Source organism: Sarcophilus harrisii, chromosome 5 (assembly GCF_902635505.1).
Source record: "Sarcophilus harrisii chromosome 5, mSarHar1.11, whole genome shotgun sequence".
NCBI lineage: Eukaryota > Metazoa > Chordata > Mammalia > Dasyuromorphia > Dasyuridae > Sarcophilus > Sarcophilus harrisii.
In genome coordinates, this window is record NC_045430.1 from 201,326,366 (window position 1) to 201,342,996 (window position 16,631).

At 33.0% G+C, this 16,631-nt stretch overlaps 1 protein-coding gene across 5 annotated transcripts in view; it reads right to left on the reverse strand.

Moving 5' to 3' along the window:
* Positions 1 to 4,597: 4,597 nt before the first annotated feature.
* PRKAG2 (protein kinase AMP-activated non-catalytic subunit gamma 2) overlaps positions 4,598 to 16,631 on the reverse strand; it is a 420,981-nt gene continuing 408,947 nt past the window's right edge. For all 5 annotated transcript variants that reach the window (XM_031939458.1, XM_031939457.1, XM_031939459.1 and 2 more), the window contains 5 exons: positions 14,972 to 15,137; positions 14,176 to 14,213; positions 12,985 to 13,131; positions 6,556 to 6,649; positions 4,598 to 5,772 (listed from right to left, as the gene is read on the reverse strand). In XM_031939458.1, coding sequence (XP_031795318.1) covers positions 5,741 to 5,772; positions 6,556 to 6,649; positions 12,985 to 13,131; positions 14,176 to 14,213; positions 14,972 to 15,137 — 477 coding nt within the window. In that variant the 3' untranslated portion in view covers positions 4,598 to 5,740. The remainder of the gene's footprint in view (positions 5,773 to 6,555; positions 6,650 to 12,984; positions 13,132 to 14,175; positions 14,214 to 14,971; positions 15,138 to 16,631) is intronic.

The following is a 16,631-nucleotide window of genomic DNA, read 5'->3' on the forward strand; positions in this document are numbered from 1 at the left end:
TGGAAATCCACAGATAACAGCAACAATATCTGGATTAGATAGAACAAATATTAAAGGAAAAGAGGTGTTTGCTGAAAATATTATAGGGGAAAAGCAAGGGATGTGTCAACTTTGCTTCTTGACCTCAGGCTCTCAGCAATTAGTACCGGATTGATCAATCAATTATCATTATAAAACTATCTGGAAAGTGTTTTAAATATATCACCAGGCCCTGTACTTCTTGCTGGGGATAAAAAGCATAATATGAAATAATCCCTGTCTTCAAGGATTTTACATGATACAAGAAATTATTACATATATTAGTAAATACAAAATCTAAAATCAATACAAGGTAATTTGGGAAGGTGAGAGGAACTTAAAGCTGAGTTTTGGAAAAGGGTAGGGATTCTAAGAGTGAGAGTAAAGAAAGAGCACATTCTAGCCACAGGAGAAAGTCGCCCAAAAGCACTGAAGTGGTCAATGGCACAGACTGTGTCAATGTATAACATCTTGCAAAATAAACTGAAGAGAAATGGCCAAACTGAAGATTTTGTATTTTTTGCTAGATACAGGGAGTGCCTAGAACTTTTTGAGCTGGGGTAGGGGAGTGATACAGTATGTGTGGCGTGTGCTATATGGAGAGATTGGAAACTGAAGCAAGGAGACTAGAAGCTATTATAGTAGCTCAAGGTGACAAGGCCTGAACTTGGAGGTTGTGGTAAGAATATGAGGTTTTGTGGAGGTAAAATGGACAAGGGAGCAGCACCACAAAATATGTATCTTTAGGAGAATCTTTAGGTATCTTTAGGAGAAAGCTAAATTTCAGTGAACACCAGAATATGGAAGGCACAAAAATCAAAGATTCTAGGGTCAGAGATTCAAGTTGAAGAGATTTTAGAGGTGGTCTAGTCTAATCTTCTTGCTATGTAAATGAAGAAAACAAGTCCCCAGGAGGTTATTTCCCTAAGATTCTCTCATCCTATATCCAATAGCACCAAGACAGGAAGTGCAAAGGCTAACAGCCCATCTAGGGTAGGGGAATAAGTAGGAGTTTACTATCAGGGCCCTGAGGGGGAATGTAGCCACATGTGGGGTAGCCGGCATATGCCCTTTGTGATCTCTGAACTTGACTTTCCTCATGGTACATATTATGAGGGGAACAGTAATGGTGGGGCATCTGGAGAGTGGCTGGGCGTGGGGAGATGGCAGCTCTGGGTTTAGGAAAGGGAGCCGTAAGTCCAGCAGCCAATATGGGGTAGGAAGTGTGTCCCTAAGAAAAAGCCTTAGGCATTTCACATCTGTTAAGGCCTGGTAAACTTTTCATTGAATGTATCATAGTCTTTGAGACTGGCATGTTTTGTTTGTTTTGTTTTTAGCCTTTAATTTCAGATGAAGAGTTTCTTGGGAAAGTAAGTCTGTGTAGTTGGTACCAATTTACTAGGAAGTCCTGACTTCCATCATCACATTACCTCAAATACTCCTTTCTTTGACAATATTTAATATTTACAATGTGAAACCAAGGAAAAATCTGAGGGATCTTTGAAATATATTACCTTTTGAGAGAAAATATTTTGGATAGGAAATGGACCTAGACTTTGTAAAATATCATTAGGCAGTAACCAAAGTGATGTCTACCAGAAGAATACATTTTATTTAATAGGTGACTAGTATATGAGTTTTACCTACAAAAATATTCTAAGTGAAGGTTACAGGTGTCCAAAGCTGATGCTCTTCTTTTTGGATTTCCTTGTTTTTCAAATACCAGGAAGAACCTCTTACTATTTATATGTCAGATCTTTTTAAGGCCATCTGAAGTCCTCTCCTATTTACTGAGATTTTCTCTCTAGGAACCCAGATACCTTCTGTGGGTTCAATTCAATACATTTGCTCACACTTATTAATTAATTCAAAGAAACCTTACGATAATTTTAACTCATTCCACTTTATTAGTGAATATTTGTACAACATGATTTTGAAGCAATTATCACAGTAATGGGGCCATCAAAAGATAAAAAAATTTAATAAAACTGTTTTGGGCAAGAAAAAAATTACATAACCAAGAAGAAAATATGAACATCCTTTATTAAAAGGAACTATGCTTATTACTTCACTGTGCAAAAAAAAAAAAAAAACTTCAAGTGAATTTTTTAAAAGTATGCTGTGTAACAAGTCTACTTTGTTTAAAGATCAGCAAATTGAACTCTTTCAATGTAGTCTCGTGTGAAAAAGAACAATCTTTGTGTCTGTTTTATAGTATTCCATGAAGGCAAAAATATTGTAGAGTGGAATTTGTTATCATCTATTTTCCAGATATTTCCCAAAGGATTTGGCTGCAGATGGATATTTTTTAAGACTGTGTCCATACTACAGGAAAAGATTTGTCTCGATATAGAAATGCATAGGGTAGAAATCCTGTGAAAGTGCTTAAAAAATAGGAAAACACATAAGGGGTTATGGCCCTATGGACCCCAAGAGTTCATCTCTGGCCTGTTCCCACAATGATTCATTTCCTCTACAAGCTATCTGCTGGCTTTCTCCCTCCAAGGGTAAGTGATTTTTAAAAAGTTGAATAGTTAGGGTACAACATCATTCCCCAGAGACAGCCTAGTGATTTTTGTATTGAAAGCCATGGTTTGGATGTTTCCCTAAGTTGTTATTTTAAGAACATTTTGATTTGATGTGTATTATCAAAATGATTACTAATTTGCTTAAGTTTATCACACACATGAATTCATCAATTCTATAAAAGGTTACCTTGTACAACTTCCTCATTTTACAGATGGGAAGACTGAGGCTCAGAGAGATGAAGAAGAAAAATAACTTGTAGAGGTTAGACAGGGTGCAAAAAGACCCCTGAGTCTTTGTTTAGCATTGATTCTACTGCTATTTCTTTATGCTTTGTTGCTAAGGGTGATAGTGAGAATTTTTGTTTTTGATTCAGTGCTTCCTCTTTAGAGATAGGTAACAAGAACTTGAATGATTCTCTCGATAGCTGTTTCACCGAGGAGTCACATCACAACTTCCAACTGCTCTCTTTAGGAATATATTTAATATACATTCGAACTTGTTTGGCACAAGTCTTCACTTTAAGACCTTAGACCATGGGCTTTTAGCCTGGGGTCTATGAACTTGTTTTAAAAAATCTGAATAGCTGAATTTCAATGTAATTGATTTCCTTTGTAAAGATATTTTATTTTATGCCTTTAAAAACATGATTGTGAAAAGGGGTCCATAGGCTTCATGAGGCTGACAAAAAGGATCTATGACACACAAAAAATGTTAAGAATCCCTGTCCTAGTCGATTAAGAAAAGTGACAGAATAGAAAATTAAAATCTGGAGGTAAATATTATTTGTAACATACAAACATAATTTCAACCATGCTAAGGACATAGGCCTATACATAAAACGCAAATAACTCAAAACCACCGGGGTCGGGGGTGAGGGGTGGTGTTACGAATATTTACAAGCTCATCCATTTTCCAGAGCTGCAAGGTAAACAAGATGAATAAAACACCTTGTCCTTACCATTTATGTAGCACAATGTATTACTTTTCTTGAAGAAAGTAGTAATTAGTTGTAATGTGGACCTTAATGATGAAAAAAAGATGCTTCACTTTAGAAACAATTCTTGATAACTTCTGCAAATCTTCATTATACTTTAACATAAGCCTGACATTCTGTTAACTACTAGATCTAATGACTAAACATAGAGAAAAGAGCCCTCTATTGAATGTGATGTCCATATGGAAAGTAAGGAAAGTGTCAGTGCTAATAGATTTCTTTTTTTGATGAATCAACCTTCTGTTATTTGCTGTGGAGATTCTTTCCCACTTCAACAGCAATGGGAAATCATCTTCAGTTCTTTCCTAAATAACAAAAATTATAGATTCTTAGTAATATCAATTTAGGGGAATGAGATGGAGGAGAGGGACACTGTAAGAGATGTAAATCTGGATTAAGGCACTGTCCAGGCTTCAAGACTATATTAAGTCTTTCTTAAGACTTTCTTGTTTCTTCCTCTCCAAACAAACAAACAAAAAAAAACCCAAAACAAACCTGATTAAAGAAAACTTATAGTTCTACCATTTCTCTTAGAAGGAAAGTCATCATTTAAATGCTGGACCACACAGCCTCTGCCAGATTGAACAAACAAAAATGTTCTTCTTTACAAAGAGTGACATGAGTATTTCATGATTCACAAGTTGAGTAATGTAACTACTGTTCAACCCAAACAGCTATGATTATTTTCCAAAGCATTGATGTGTAGGTGAGAGCAAACATGCACATACACGTAACATGTGCACAGACAAATACAAACACTGAGAACAGAGACACAAATAGAAGATTTGCTCTACTAAGAAAAGAAAAACTGGCACCTTATTACAAGAAAATTTTCTTGGCAATTTTGAATCAAACATAATCAGTTTTATAAGAGGAGTGTAAAGAAACTATGAGACTTAAGGAATCAATAAAAGATTCTTTTGTTGGAGGGAGTTTGGACAAAAGGGCTAATTTTGCTTTAAATGAAGATAAATATTTGAGTCAAAAAGGGCATGTAGAATCTTATTCAATACATGCACAAATATGTAATATTTTTTAAGAACTGCTCTAACAAAATAAGAGAGAGTAGGACTTGTTTTAATTTTTTCAAACTGCAAAGAAAATCTACAATTATATAGTCTCAGCATTTTCAGAGCATTTACATTAGGAAATGTTCCTCTCTCCTTGCAACTGTATGACAATACTGTATATGCCACAATAGAATTTACAAAAAAAATAATTGTATTAGCAGTCATACAAACATCATGATTTTACATTGAGATACACAAGAAAAAAAATAGACATTTCTCTGGCACTTCATTTCCTCAATAACTGCTGCTTATTTACAATACAGTACAGAGTAATAGATTTCAATGCATGCTTTTAGAAACTTTTAACTTTTTAAGTCTAATAAAGGTTATTCAGGAAGCCATATCCTCTTCAGGTCCAAACAAATAACGAGAAATCTGCCACTTTTTTGTATAACAATCAACAGTTTATTAATGGATATGGTGAAGTTTTTACTATCCACCAAAAGATGTGTAAAAAATTGCCATGAAAGTAAAAATAAATAAAGCTGTTTTTAAAATCAGTCTTGTTTTACATCTTAGTCCAGAATGCAACATTTAAACACAAAACTCATTAAAGTTTTAAAGTAAATCTATTTATATTCAAAGTACAGCTTTTATGACAAATCTAATGAAAACTTAAACTGATTTGGTAATAAGTTCAGAGACTTTCACATTCAAACACAGTTTTCTCTTCACACAAATACTTTCTCCAACAGTGATGGGCAACAGTGATGACATATTGCTGTATTCTGACATAAGGCACTAGGTTAGGAATATGCCATACACTCACCTTATGTCACATTTACCTGTTACTTGGCTATCAATGAGCTCTTTCAATTGCAAAAAGTGATAGAATTTCAGAACATAGTACAATTTAAAGGATGATAGCATATTAAATCTTTCAGAAAAGGTCTGGAAATATAGATTTTTTTTTAAACAAGATAATCTTTAAACCTATCAAGCTCTCTTTGTCATGCTTAGTTTAGACATCACTGGGGAAAATAAAGATTACCCATCACTCTACCGCGATCGACATTCTCATAACCATTACTTTCTTCTATTGCAGTCAGTGTTCGTGAGGCAAAACCTTGACCGAGAAACTTTGTTCACGTTCTCATACATTCAATGAAGACTTCTATGTTCACCGTGGTCATTCTGCTTCACTTTCCTTTTGTTTGGCACCTGTTATCATATAGGCAAAATGAACTTTATGGTATTGTATGAACATCAATGATGCCTGTTTTAAATAATGTAAAAGTACACACACATTTATTCACTTTCAGTCTCTTGGGCACCCTGGCTCAAACCTTGGAGCTCTCTCTCCCATTCTTGTTTCTCTCAATCACCACATTCAATGATCCTATAAAAGTTCTGTCTGTTCCTCTATAATAGCTCCCACATCCACCCATTCCTTTCTGCGTATTCCCCAGCAGCATATGCATTTAAACTCCTTCCCTGGAATATTTCAAGTAATCTCCAAACTGGCCACTCTGCAAGATTAAGTTTCCTAAAAACATGCCTATGGTCACATTAATCCATATTCAAAAATTTAAAATAGCTTTTCCACTACCACCAAATTTTGTACTAATAACTTCTAAACTGGACTGTTGTAAGGAAAATGTTTTGTAAACCATAATCTGCTTTGTAAAGGTGAGTTATTATTAATGGGAATGAGTATGATGGAAATCTTAAAAATTTTTAGACTGCCCAGGAATTCTTGAGTATCAACATAATACTTGAAAATGAGAATTTCTGTATAAGTCTTTGCTTTACAACTATATAAAGCATAGGACTCAAAAGAAAAAAGAGACTGACAAAACTTGGGATATTGTCAAAGTAAAATAACAACTAATAGGTAATGGATTTATGGGAAAGTTATTTGCTACAACAATATGAGATTACCATGATATGCTATAACCTACCATAGTTGCAAACTTATTAGAAAAGGTAAGTCAGGATCTATACCTGCTGGTGTGAGTACCAGGGCTTGTAGAATGTCTGATAGTGAGATGATACCCACAATGCTATCTGCTTCATTTACTACCACCAGCCGATGAACCTGTAAATAAGAAGAAAAAAAAATTGCAAGTATTAGCACTTCATTTTTTATTTTAAAATGTGCAAATAGTTCAGTGTAGTTTGGTGAACACATTCCTACCAATTCAGAGGTACATAATAACTCACAGAACAAGAAAGAACTTTGGGTTTAAGAGTAACGTTGATTGATTGCTTGAATTATTTGTAAGGAAATCAGCGGGGAGTATGCAGTTGACATATTTGAGATGCCTTGAGATTGAGATGTCAAGAGAGATTAAACAGTATAACTTAATACATAGAACAAAGATATAATTATCTTCCTCTATTACTTCCAAGAATTGGGAGCTTGCTTTAGGAGTGTACCCTTTTCTATGGGAAATAAATCCAAGTGATTATTCAAATAATAATAAAATCAATACCTTAGCTTACTTGTTTTTACATTGCCTTTTCATCAAGAAACTCACATTTTGAGAATAAGTTCTCTGATATTTATTATTTCGATGAACCATTATGAAGTGAAATGACTTAATTGACCTCTAGTTTTATGCCTTAAGAAAACAAATTACAACAATAAAAAAAAAATCTAAAAATATTTTTCCTAGTTCTGGAAAATAATTAGAAGCACTACTCAAAGAAATCTTTACCAATGAAGATAAGAGTACAAAACGCTAACTGTGTTCTGATTCAAAGAATTGTTAAGACTTTAGGACTGAGGTAACTACATCCCATTCAGGATATTTTAAAGATTCTCTTCTCTTGTATTTGAATAGTCACACCCATCTAATATATAGGAAAGAGATAAAAAGAAAAGGGGGGAATTATTTTTTCAACATATTTTTCTCTAATAATATGATGTTGGTGATGCTTTTGCTATAACAGGTCTTTTTGGAAGATAGTAAAATTTACTTAATCACTTGGCCATCTTTCTCATGCCAAATACCACAAAAATATCTCTCATTCATCTTAGAAGTAAAAAAATTGGGTTAAACTAAAGCTCTTCAATAACCATAAGACGGGACAGAAGAGATATAAGAAGGTTTTTAAATTGTCTCCCTGTAGTAGACAATTTGAAGATTCTAGAATGATAATTTAAAATAAGTATCCTTTGAATTAGTGGAGTTTAAAGGTCCTAATTAAGTGTTCAAGTTAGAGAATTTATTATATTATTAATTAAAACTGATTGCAAAATATATTTCCTATTTTCATCCAAGAACATGGAATTTTTCATGTTCACAAAAACAGATTCATGTGTATTCAATATTCACAGGTTGGCCAAATATTCAATCTGGATACAGACATAAAAGAATGTAAGTTACTCATTTGAAATGCAGTATTTCAAACTGGAAATCAAGTAACTCACTTAGAAAATGAATTACTGTTGTGAAGTTACTTTTTCTAGCTCATCAAAAAAAAGAGAAGAAAAGATTCTAAAGCAGTAAAAGACAAGATTGTTGATAACTTTAGGCAAAAATTCAATTCTTTCTAATTAAGCTTATTAAGTTATTTAGATATTTATTTCTGGCCAATTTTATCTTACAGAAACTCTCAACGTACAAAAAATAAAACAAAACATAAATTGAAGAACTTAATATGCTTAATACAGGTTCTTGGGTAGGGAACAAGGGTTGGTAAAAGTGCATTTTCCTAGAGACTTGCAAATCTTATTTAAAAAAGACTTTAAATTGAAAAGGAAAGAAAAAGGGATGAAACTGTCTGTGAATATGCCCCCCAAACTAGATACCATCAAGATTAGCAACAAAGTAGGAAGACACAGAATGGTAGAGCTACCCAGAAATTCACAGCAGATAAAAGTGAGAAGAGGAGCCAGGGGCTCCACATGTAGAAATAACAGTATGAACTAAATATCTTAATGCATATAAGCAAATGTGAACTAATAAGTGTCCTGAGACTTGCTGGGATGAGACCCATTAACTAGAATACAGTTCTAGAAAGGCATATCATTCAAAAGAAACACAAGAGTGGAGAGAGGGAGAGGACATTGTATATTATAGAGACATACTTATGAGAATATCTAGCAGTCAGAGTTAGAAAAGCACCCTAGGGAGAACATTTAGGTGAGGATCAAGAAGGGAAAAAACCAAAGTGATGATGTCATCACTGTGTACTACAGATTATCTGGGTGAAAGAAAGAAATATGTGAGCTTGGGAAACAGATCCCAAGCTGGGCACAGAGACATCTTTAATTATCAGCATAGATGCCAGAGCTTTTGTCTAAAACACAACAGCTAATGATTCCTTAACTTGCCTTGATGATAATTTCACACTTCAAAAGATAAAGGAACCAATAAAGGGTAATCCTCTACTTGTCTCCACCAATGGATGAAATGGTTGCTGTAATGATCATGATGGTAATCTTGTGGAAAATTGACTATTCCATCGTAGAATTTGTAGTAGAGAAAAGTTAGCTCTAATCTGCTTTTTTGGGAGAGATTTCAAAATATTGGAAGAAAGGAAAAGTAGAATTCCATAGATAAAAATTCTTTTATTTTAATAATATTTTATTTTTTCAATTATATGTACAGATAGTTCCCAACTTTATTTTTTATAAGATTTTGAGTTCCAAAATTTTTTCCTCCCTTTCTTGGACTTTACCTCTCCCCCTCCCCCAACATAGTAAGCAAAAATAAAAATTCTACAGGGGAAGCAAGTCCAGGAAGGATGGAAGCTCTCTATCAAGAATTGAAGACACAAACAGCAACAACTCTCATGAGGAAAAAACAACTGTATAAAGAGAACAATGTAGATACACATAGATACCTATGACATTCAACTACCATATTACATTTTTTTTAAAAAATTAAATTTTTCCCAATTATCAAGCAATTTTTTTCTCATCCATTCAGATTTTAAAGATGTACAGAAGATGGAAATAAGATGACATGACAGGAGTAATCAAACTCAGATTGTTTCAGCTGATACCAGCAAAGAAAACAAAGGACATTTAGAAGGGAGCTGCTATTGCCCTAGGTAGATGGAATGATGATAATGGACAAGAAAGAAAAGCTAGAACAACTCATCTCCTGTTTTGCTTCTGTTTTCTCTGCCAAAGAGAATTTATATCTAGGAGATGGAGGGAGATAAAAAAGAACTACTAGCTGCTGTTAAGCTCAAATTATGTGACCCAGACGAACTAAATTCTAAGACGGTGAAAGGATCGGCAGAAGTTGATTCTTGAGTACAGTGACTTTTGAAAATCCTTGGAGAACAACTGATAAATGGTCAAAGGATATGAACAGACAATTCTCGGATGAAGAAATTGAAACTATTTCTAGTCATATGAAAATATGCTCCAAGTCATTATTAATCAGAGAAATGCAAATTAAGACAACTCTGAGATACCACTACACACCTGTCAGATTGACTAGAATGACAGGGAAATATAATGCGGAATGTTGGAGGGGATGTGAGAAAACTGGGACACTGATACATTGTTGGTGGAATTGTGAATACATCCAGCCATTCTGGAGAGCAATTTGGAACTATGCTCAAAAAGTTATCAAACTGTGCATACCCTTTGATCCAGCAGTGTTTCTACTGGGCTTATATCCCAAAGAGATACTAAAGAAGGGAAAGGGATATGTATGTGCAGGAATGTTTGTGGCAGCCCTCTTTGTAGTGGCTAGAAACTGGAAAATGAATGGATGCCCATCAATTGGAGAATGGTTGAGTAAATTGTGGTATATGCATGTTATGGAATATTATTGTTCTGTAAGAAATGACCAGCAGGATGAATACAGAAGAGGATTGGCAAGACTTACATGAACTGATGCTAAGTGAAATGAGCAGAACCAGGAGATCATTATATACTTCAACAACGATACTATATGAGGATGTATTCTGATGGAATCAATTGATCAAGGATGGATGAAATCAACTACACCCAAAGAAAGAACACTGGAAAACGAATGTAAACTGTTTGCATTTTTGTCTTTCTTCCCAGGTTATTTTTACCTTCTGAATCCAATTCTTCCTGTGCAACAAGAGAAGTATTCGGTTCTGCACACATATATTGTATCTAGGATACACTGTGACATATTTAACTTGTATAGGAGGGGATGAAGGGAGAGAAAAGAAAAGCTGCAACAGAAGTGAGTGCAAAGGATAATGCTGTAAAAAAATTACCCAGGCATAGGCTCTGTCAATAAAAAGTTATAATTAATTAATTAATTTAAAAAAAAAAAAGAAAATCCTTGGAGAAATGTATAGGTTCTATAGGACTGGGGAAAGGTAAATGATAACTAATTTTTCAAAAAAAAGTTAAGATAATATAATCTGCAAAGTACAGGCCAATGGACGTAACTTGGATTCTTCACAAATTTTTGGAATATAATAAAGGGAACATCTAGAAAAGAAAAAGTACTGCTTTGATAGGAACAAGTCATGCCAAAATAATGTCCTTTATTGCAGGATTATTCAACTTGTAGATCAGGAGAATGTTGTAGGCAGTTTACCTAAATCTTAGCAAAGCATTTTAAAAAAGTTTTTTATGCTACTTTTATGAACAAGATAAAAATGTAAAGATTAGATAACACAATTAGGTATATTTAGGTTGAATGGTCAGACCCAAAGAATAATCATGAATATTTTATTACCTCTTTGCAAGAAGAGCTCCACGGATTTGTACTATGTAACATTTTTTATCAGTGACTTTAGATAACGGTACAGATGGCATGTTTATCAAATCTAAACATGACTCAAAGGTGAGAGAGATAACTAATACACTGGAGGAAAGATAGCATGGCATAATTGCTAAAGCATTCAACCTGGAATCTTAGATATATAGTCAAATCTTGTTTCAGAGACTTATTAGCTATGGAAGTGAAGTAGATTGCTTAAGTCTGTTTCCTCTTCTATACATAAGAATAATAACAGCCCCTATCTCAAAGGGTTGTGGAGATCAAACAAGATAATACAGGAAAAGTATTTTGTGATCCTTAAAGTATTATTTAATGTAACTTATTATTATTAAGTCAAGATTCAAAAATTTGATGGGATAAAATATTGGAATAAATCTAGCAGGATTAAATTAAATATGAAAAATACCAAGTTTTATGCTGGAACTTAGAAAATAATTTCAGAAGTCTAATATGGGGAAAGTTTACCTAGACAGTTGATCTAAAAAAGATCCTGGGGTTTTAGTAGACTGCAAACTCCATGCATCAACAGTTTGATCTGGCAGCTAAGAAAGAGAGTTCAACATATTGCACTTGAATGCAAAGAATAGTGAAAAATTAAAACATAACCTTGGTCAGTCCAAAATTAATGAAAAATAAGTAGCTTTGGGCACTGAATTAAAGTTGGTAAAGGCACATATTATTTATGATTATATTCACTAAGGAAAATGAATTTAAGACTATGGAAATTACTTCAAACTAAGAAAATATGAATTGAAGAAATTCAAGTGCTTGCAAAAGATCCCTGATGACTGATATGACTTTGAAGTATATATTCAGTGTTTCATTTTTAGGGACAGTTAACTTCATGTAAAGCTACTAGCATAAAAAATAATTTACTCCTTTTCCATTTAGAATTGATTTTCATTCTCTTGTGATGATAGGAAGGCATTTACAATGAGATATCAAAGCATATTAAACAGCATTAAATATTTACTATTTGTTTTGTCTAATTAATGGATTGTTACACATGAGATATATACCGACAACAAGGTCTTATCTCCAAGGTGCTAATAAATACTTTAAGAAAATTTTAGAATTATAGAATTCTGACAAATTGAAAAATAATTTCTTCTCAAGTTTGACATGAGAAGAGTGGTATTATGGAAAGTCCTGAAGTGAAAGAAAATTTGAAAGTTTCTTTAGATTTATAGGTAATTGCGGAGTGTGGTGAAATTTACAAAAGTAACTACCAATTTATAAGTATTCGACAATCAGATTTAAGAGGTGAAGAAACTGGTGAAGGTGAAGAAACAAAGAAGGAAATTGGATCGTTCTTTACTTAGTTAATGTCATATACGTGATATCTCCCCACAGTGAGGTTTCTGAGAAGAGTTTGAATAAATACTTTTTATGTTTTAGGTGGGAGAAAGATTCAGAGGTCTCTTCTTATTCTGAGATTGTATGTCTTAATTTTTAGATATTCAGTATATATGTGCTTTAATTATTTTCCTCAAAGACTTTTTTCAAAGTGTGAAAAGAATCTTTTAAATATTTTGGATTCAACTGTGCTACGATAAGAAAAGAGACTTGTCTCATACTAACTTTGAAGATTACCTCCCATAATCTTTATCGTTTCAGAAGGAAATTAAGTACTATTTAGTACTGCCTCTTGCATGCTGATCTAAAAAAAAAAGTTTACAGAAAGAGATAGTGATCTCACCTCAGCTCTTACTATCCTATCCACGATGGTCTCCAGTGTTTCCAGCTTGCTGCACTTCACAACACCTTCAAAATATTGGGAACGGTGCTGAAGGGCTTGCGTCACTGTGATATCTAGGTTATTATATGTTTTTTCAGCAGCAAGATTCTATAATAAAGTAATTAAAAGACAGATCCTATGATTTAAAATCACTCTAATGATAAAAAATTAGTAACTTAAAAACCTAAGTTACACATGCAACAGCTTTTTGATGATTAAGTACCACAATAGGGCAAAATGTTTCTACAAATTTATAATATACAGCCAAAATTATTGTAATTGCAAAGCTTCGATCAATAATAACTAGAGCATATATAGTACTTTGTGTTTAATACTGATGTGACTCTATCCCTAACCCCTAAATTAATGTTTCTTTTTTTTTCTTTTTCTTTTTCTTTTTTTTTTTTTTGCTGCTAGTAAAGAATTATACTCTGGTGGAATGTGGCCCAGTGGAGCAATAGGTTTTACACAAGATTAACTTAACTAGTCAGAAGGCTGCCAAAGTATCAAAAAATCACTTACTTGCTTAGGAGTAATTTTAACTGATCCATAAGGGTGATGGTTTATATTGTGGAGGGAGTGGGGAATTTATATGCAGCCAACAATAATGCAAAGGAATTCCCAGAATTCCAAGTAAAGAAGTGGACTAAACCTCAAGTGGTGGGAGAAGAATGAAATGGGATCAAATTTGCCTATAATCATCCAGGGTTTCTTAGATCAATGGAGAATAGAGCACCTGGAGGGGGTTCCCTGTATTCTTTAAGGCTCTCTGATTCAAATCCATACCAATAAAGGCTTGTCTCAGAATTAAGCAGAAAAGCTCCACAGTTACTAAGCCACTCTGATTCTGTTCAACTACCTTCAGTTGGTTAACCAGAATCAACAACGTAACTAAAAATGGTATGCATCTTATGGAGTACATATATACAAGCCTCTCTTTCTCATAAAGAATATAAAGAAAGAATGCATGGAGAAATGGATTATCAAACATAAGCATAGGGGTTTTAAATAAACAGACTTTAATATGATTTTATTTAATAAAGTTGGCTGTTTTCATTTAGAAGTAAAGAGCAAAAAGCATAAATTAGTGGCTAGATTTGGTTTTTAAAATGCATTTTAGATATGAATTGTAATAAAGTAAAAAATACTTACTATTACATCAAATTTGGAATAAATATCTACAACTTTTCCTAGAAGTGAAAATATATATTAGAAAAATGTCATACATAGAAAGATATCAGAACTTCATTTTCTTAATAGTCTTAATAAAATGTTAAAATGGGATTGCTAAAAATATAAAATTAAATATATTTAAATGATCATCAAATTATAAATCTTAGTTGAGAACATGGAAATAAGGAGCTAGTATGACTATTTTCTTGGTCATCTCATTTGAATTTAGATTTTACTTACTATATGTAAATTCTGATTTTCAGTTTAACTCAATTTACTTCAACATTTATTTAATACTCATAAAGCGGCGGAGTCATGGGGTAGTAGATAAGAGAACTACTTTGGAATCATTTAGACCTGAGTTCAAGGTTCTTTTCTGACACATATGAGTTGTAAAATCCTGGGCAACATTTTAAGACTACAAATTAAAAAGCAGCTGCTGATCTGCTTTGTAGAGAAAATTTCTTTATTGGAGTTCCCTAGGCCAATTAAATGACATGTCTTGACCAAAAGAACCCTGAAACTCCTTATGTATAAAACTTTATACTAACTCTGAGTATTGAAAGAGAAAAATCAAATAGACTCTGCTCTCAAAGAGCTTATATTAATTATACTTGACAGATTTAACATTCTACATATATTTAATAAATCTTTCTTTAATATACTAAGTATTTAAGGATACTTAGAATTAAGTTGCCAATAATTAAACATTTGTTTTTTGCTTGTAGATAATAAAAGTTTTTTCTATTCACATCATCACGTTAAATGTACAAACCTGACTCATCCACAACAGGCAAAGCTGATATCCGTCTTTCTACAAATATATTCAAGGCTTTAATGATAGGAGTGTCTGGATGTATAAAGGCAATGTTGTGGTACGTTCCTATTCCAAGTTCATCTAGGTTCTGTTTCATGAAGGCAGGCTTTGGCATCTCAGACACCTAGACAAGAAGATAAATATATATGCTCTAGCAAACCAAATATGTCTTTTTGTTCAAATGCCCAGATTTGAGTGAAAAAGCAGATATAAGCAAATTGAAGTTAGTCTTTTCTATCAATCTAACTGGAAGTCTGAATTGACATGAAAAAAGTTACACATAAAAATTATAGCCTTTCTTCAAGTAGATTTATATTAAAATATTAAGTACTTGGTACTATTACATTTTTATAAAATATTGAATAAAGTCAGATGTTTAATATTGTTCCCCCCTCCCCCTTAGCTAAAAAAAGGCGGGTGGAAGAAGGAAACAACAGGTTAATTTTGGAAATTAAGACCTGTAGGCCACCAATTTTCCTTTGCTGCTAGGAATTTATTCTATTTTAATCTTGCTGTAAGCATCAAATATTATTTAGTTAAGGGCCCACATACCTACTACTCAAAAAGTTGTTGGTGGCTATTCTAGGAATAAACTAAATTAATCCTCATACCACTCCACCTCTAGAAACTGAATTCTCTTCCGAATGCCATCAGCTTTTGTCTATTAGAAAATATGGATGAGCTAGTTGCCTCAGGGAATAAAAGAGGTCTTAAATAACTTTTCTTTCAAGGTAAGGCTATTTTTAAAGGGATAATAGGAGGAGGGAAAAGTCAAAAGAGAAAGGCCTAGGGACATTTTTGAGTATAACAAAATAAGGTCTACTGTTTCAAAAATCCACCTTTTAGAAAGGGTACAGCTGATTCCATCCTCCTGGTGTACCTTATAATTATCAGGAAAAGATGAACAATTAGAAGAAACAAAATGTTCAAGTCAAAGAGTTCATCAATATTCAAAGCATGAGAATCCTAGAAATTTAGAGAAAAAAGAAAGACCTATTAGGTCATCTAGTTCACCTCAGTATAGAAACTGTTCCCTAACTATATGATATCTTATGGGTGTTTTTGGTAACTATCTAAAGAGGTAATATTATCTAAAGAAAATTATCTTGTAATTTGGTAACTATTACGCTCAAAATGTTTCATTAGATTTATATTTTTTCTTTTTTTTTTTTTGCATTTTATCTAACTCTTAATTTTAATTCTAAAGCCACTATTATCTAATTACCAAATTGGCCCAAATATAAGTTGGTGTAAGTATTTCATGTAAGTTGACTTTTAAACTTTGATTTGTTCCTTTCACAGTTTTACAGCACTTAAAGCACTTATGACTTTTGGCCATCTGATTAAAACTCAATTACTAAGCTCTAATGTGTCCTTCAGAACATAACATATCAAAGTCTTCATTTATCAAGAGCATGTTCTTTCAAGAATACTCACTTCGTCCACTTTTCTTACATAATTTAAAAATATATCATATTAATTTATTAATCCTAATGTTTTACAAATCTCTCTGATCCCTTTCATTTTTCTTCTTAGCACCCATTTAAAAATTAAAAGCAGAATTTCCATAATGAGCTCTTAATCAAGTTATGGCAAAGTCAGAACAGGTTTTGGTCAC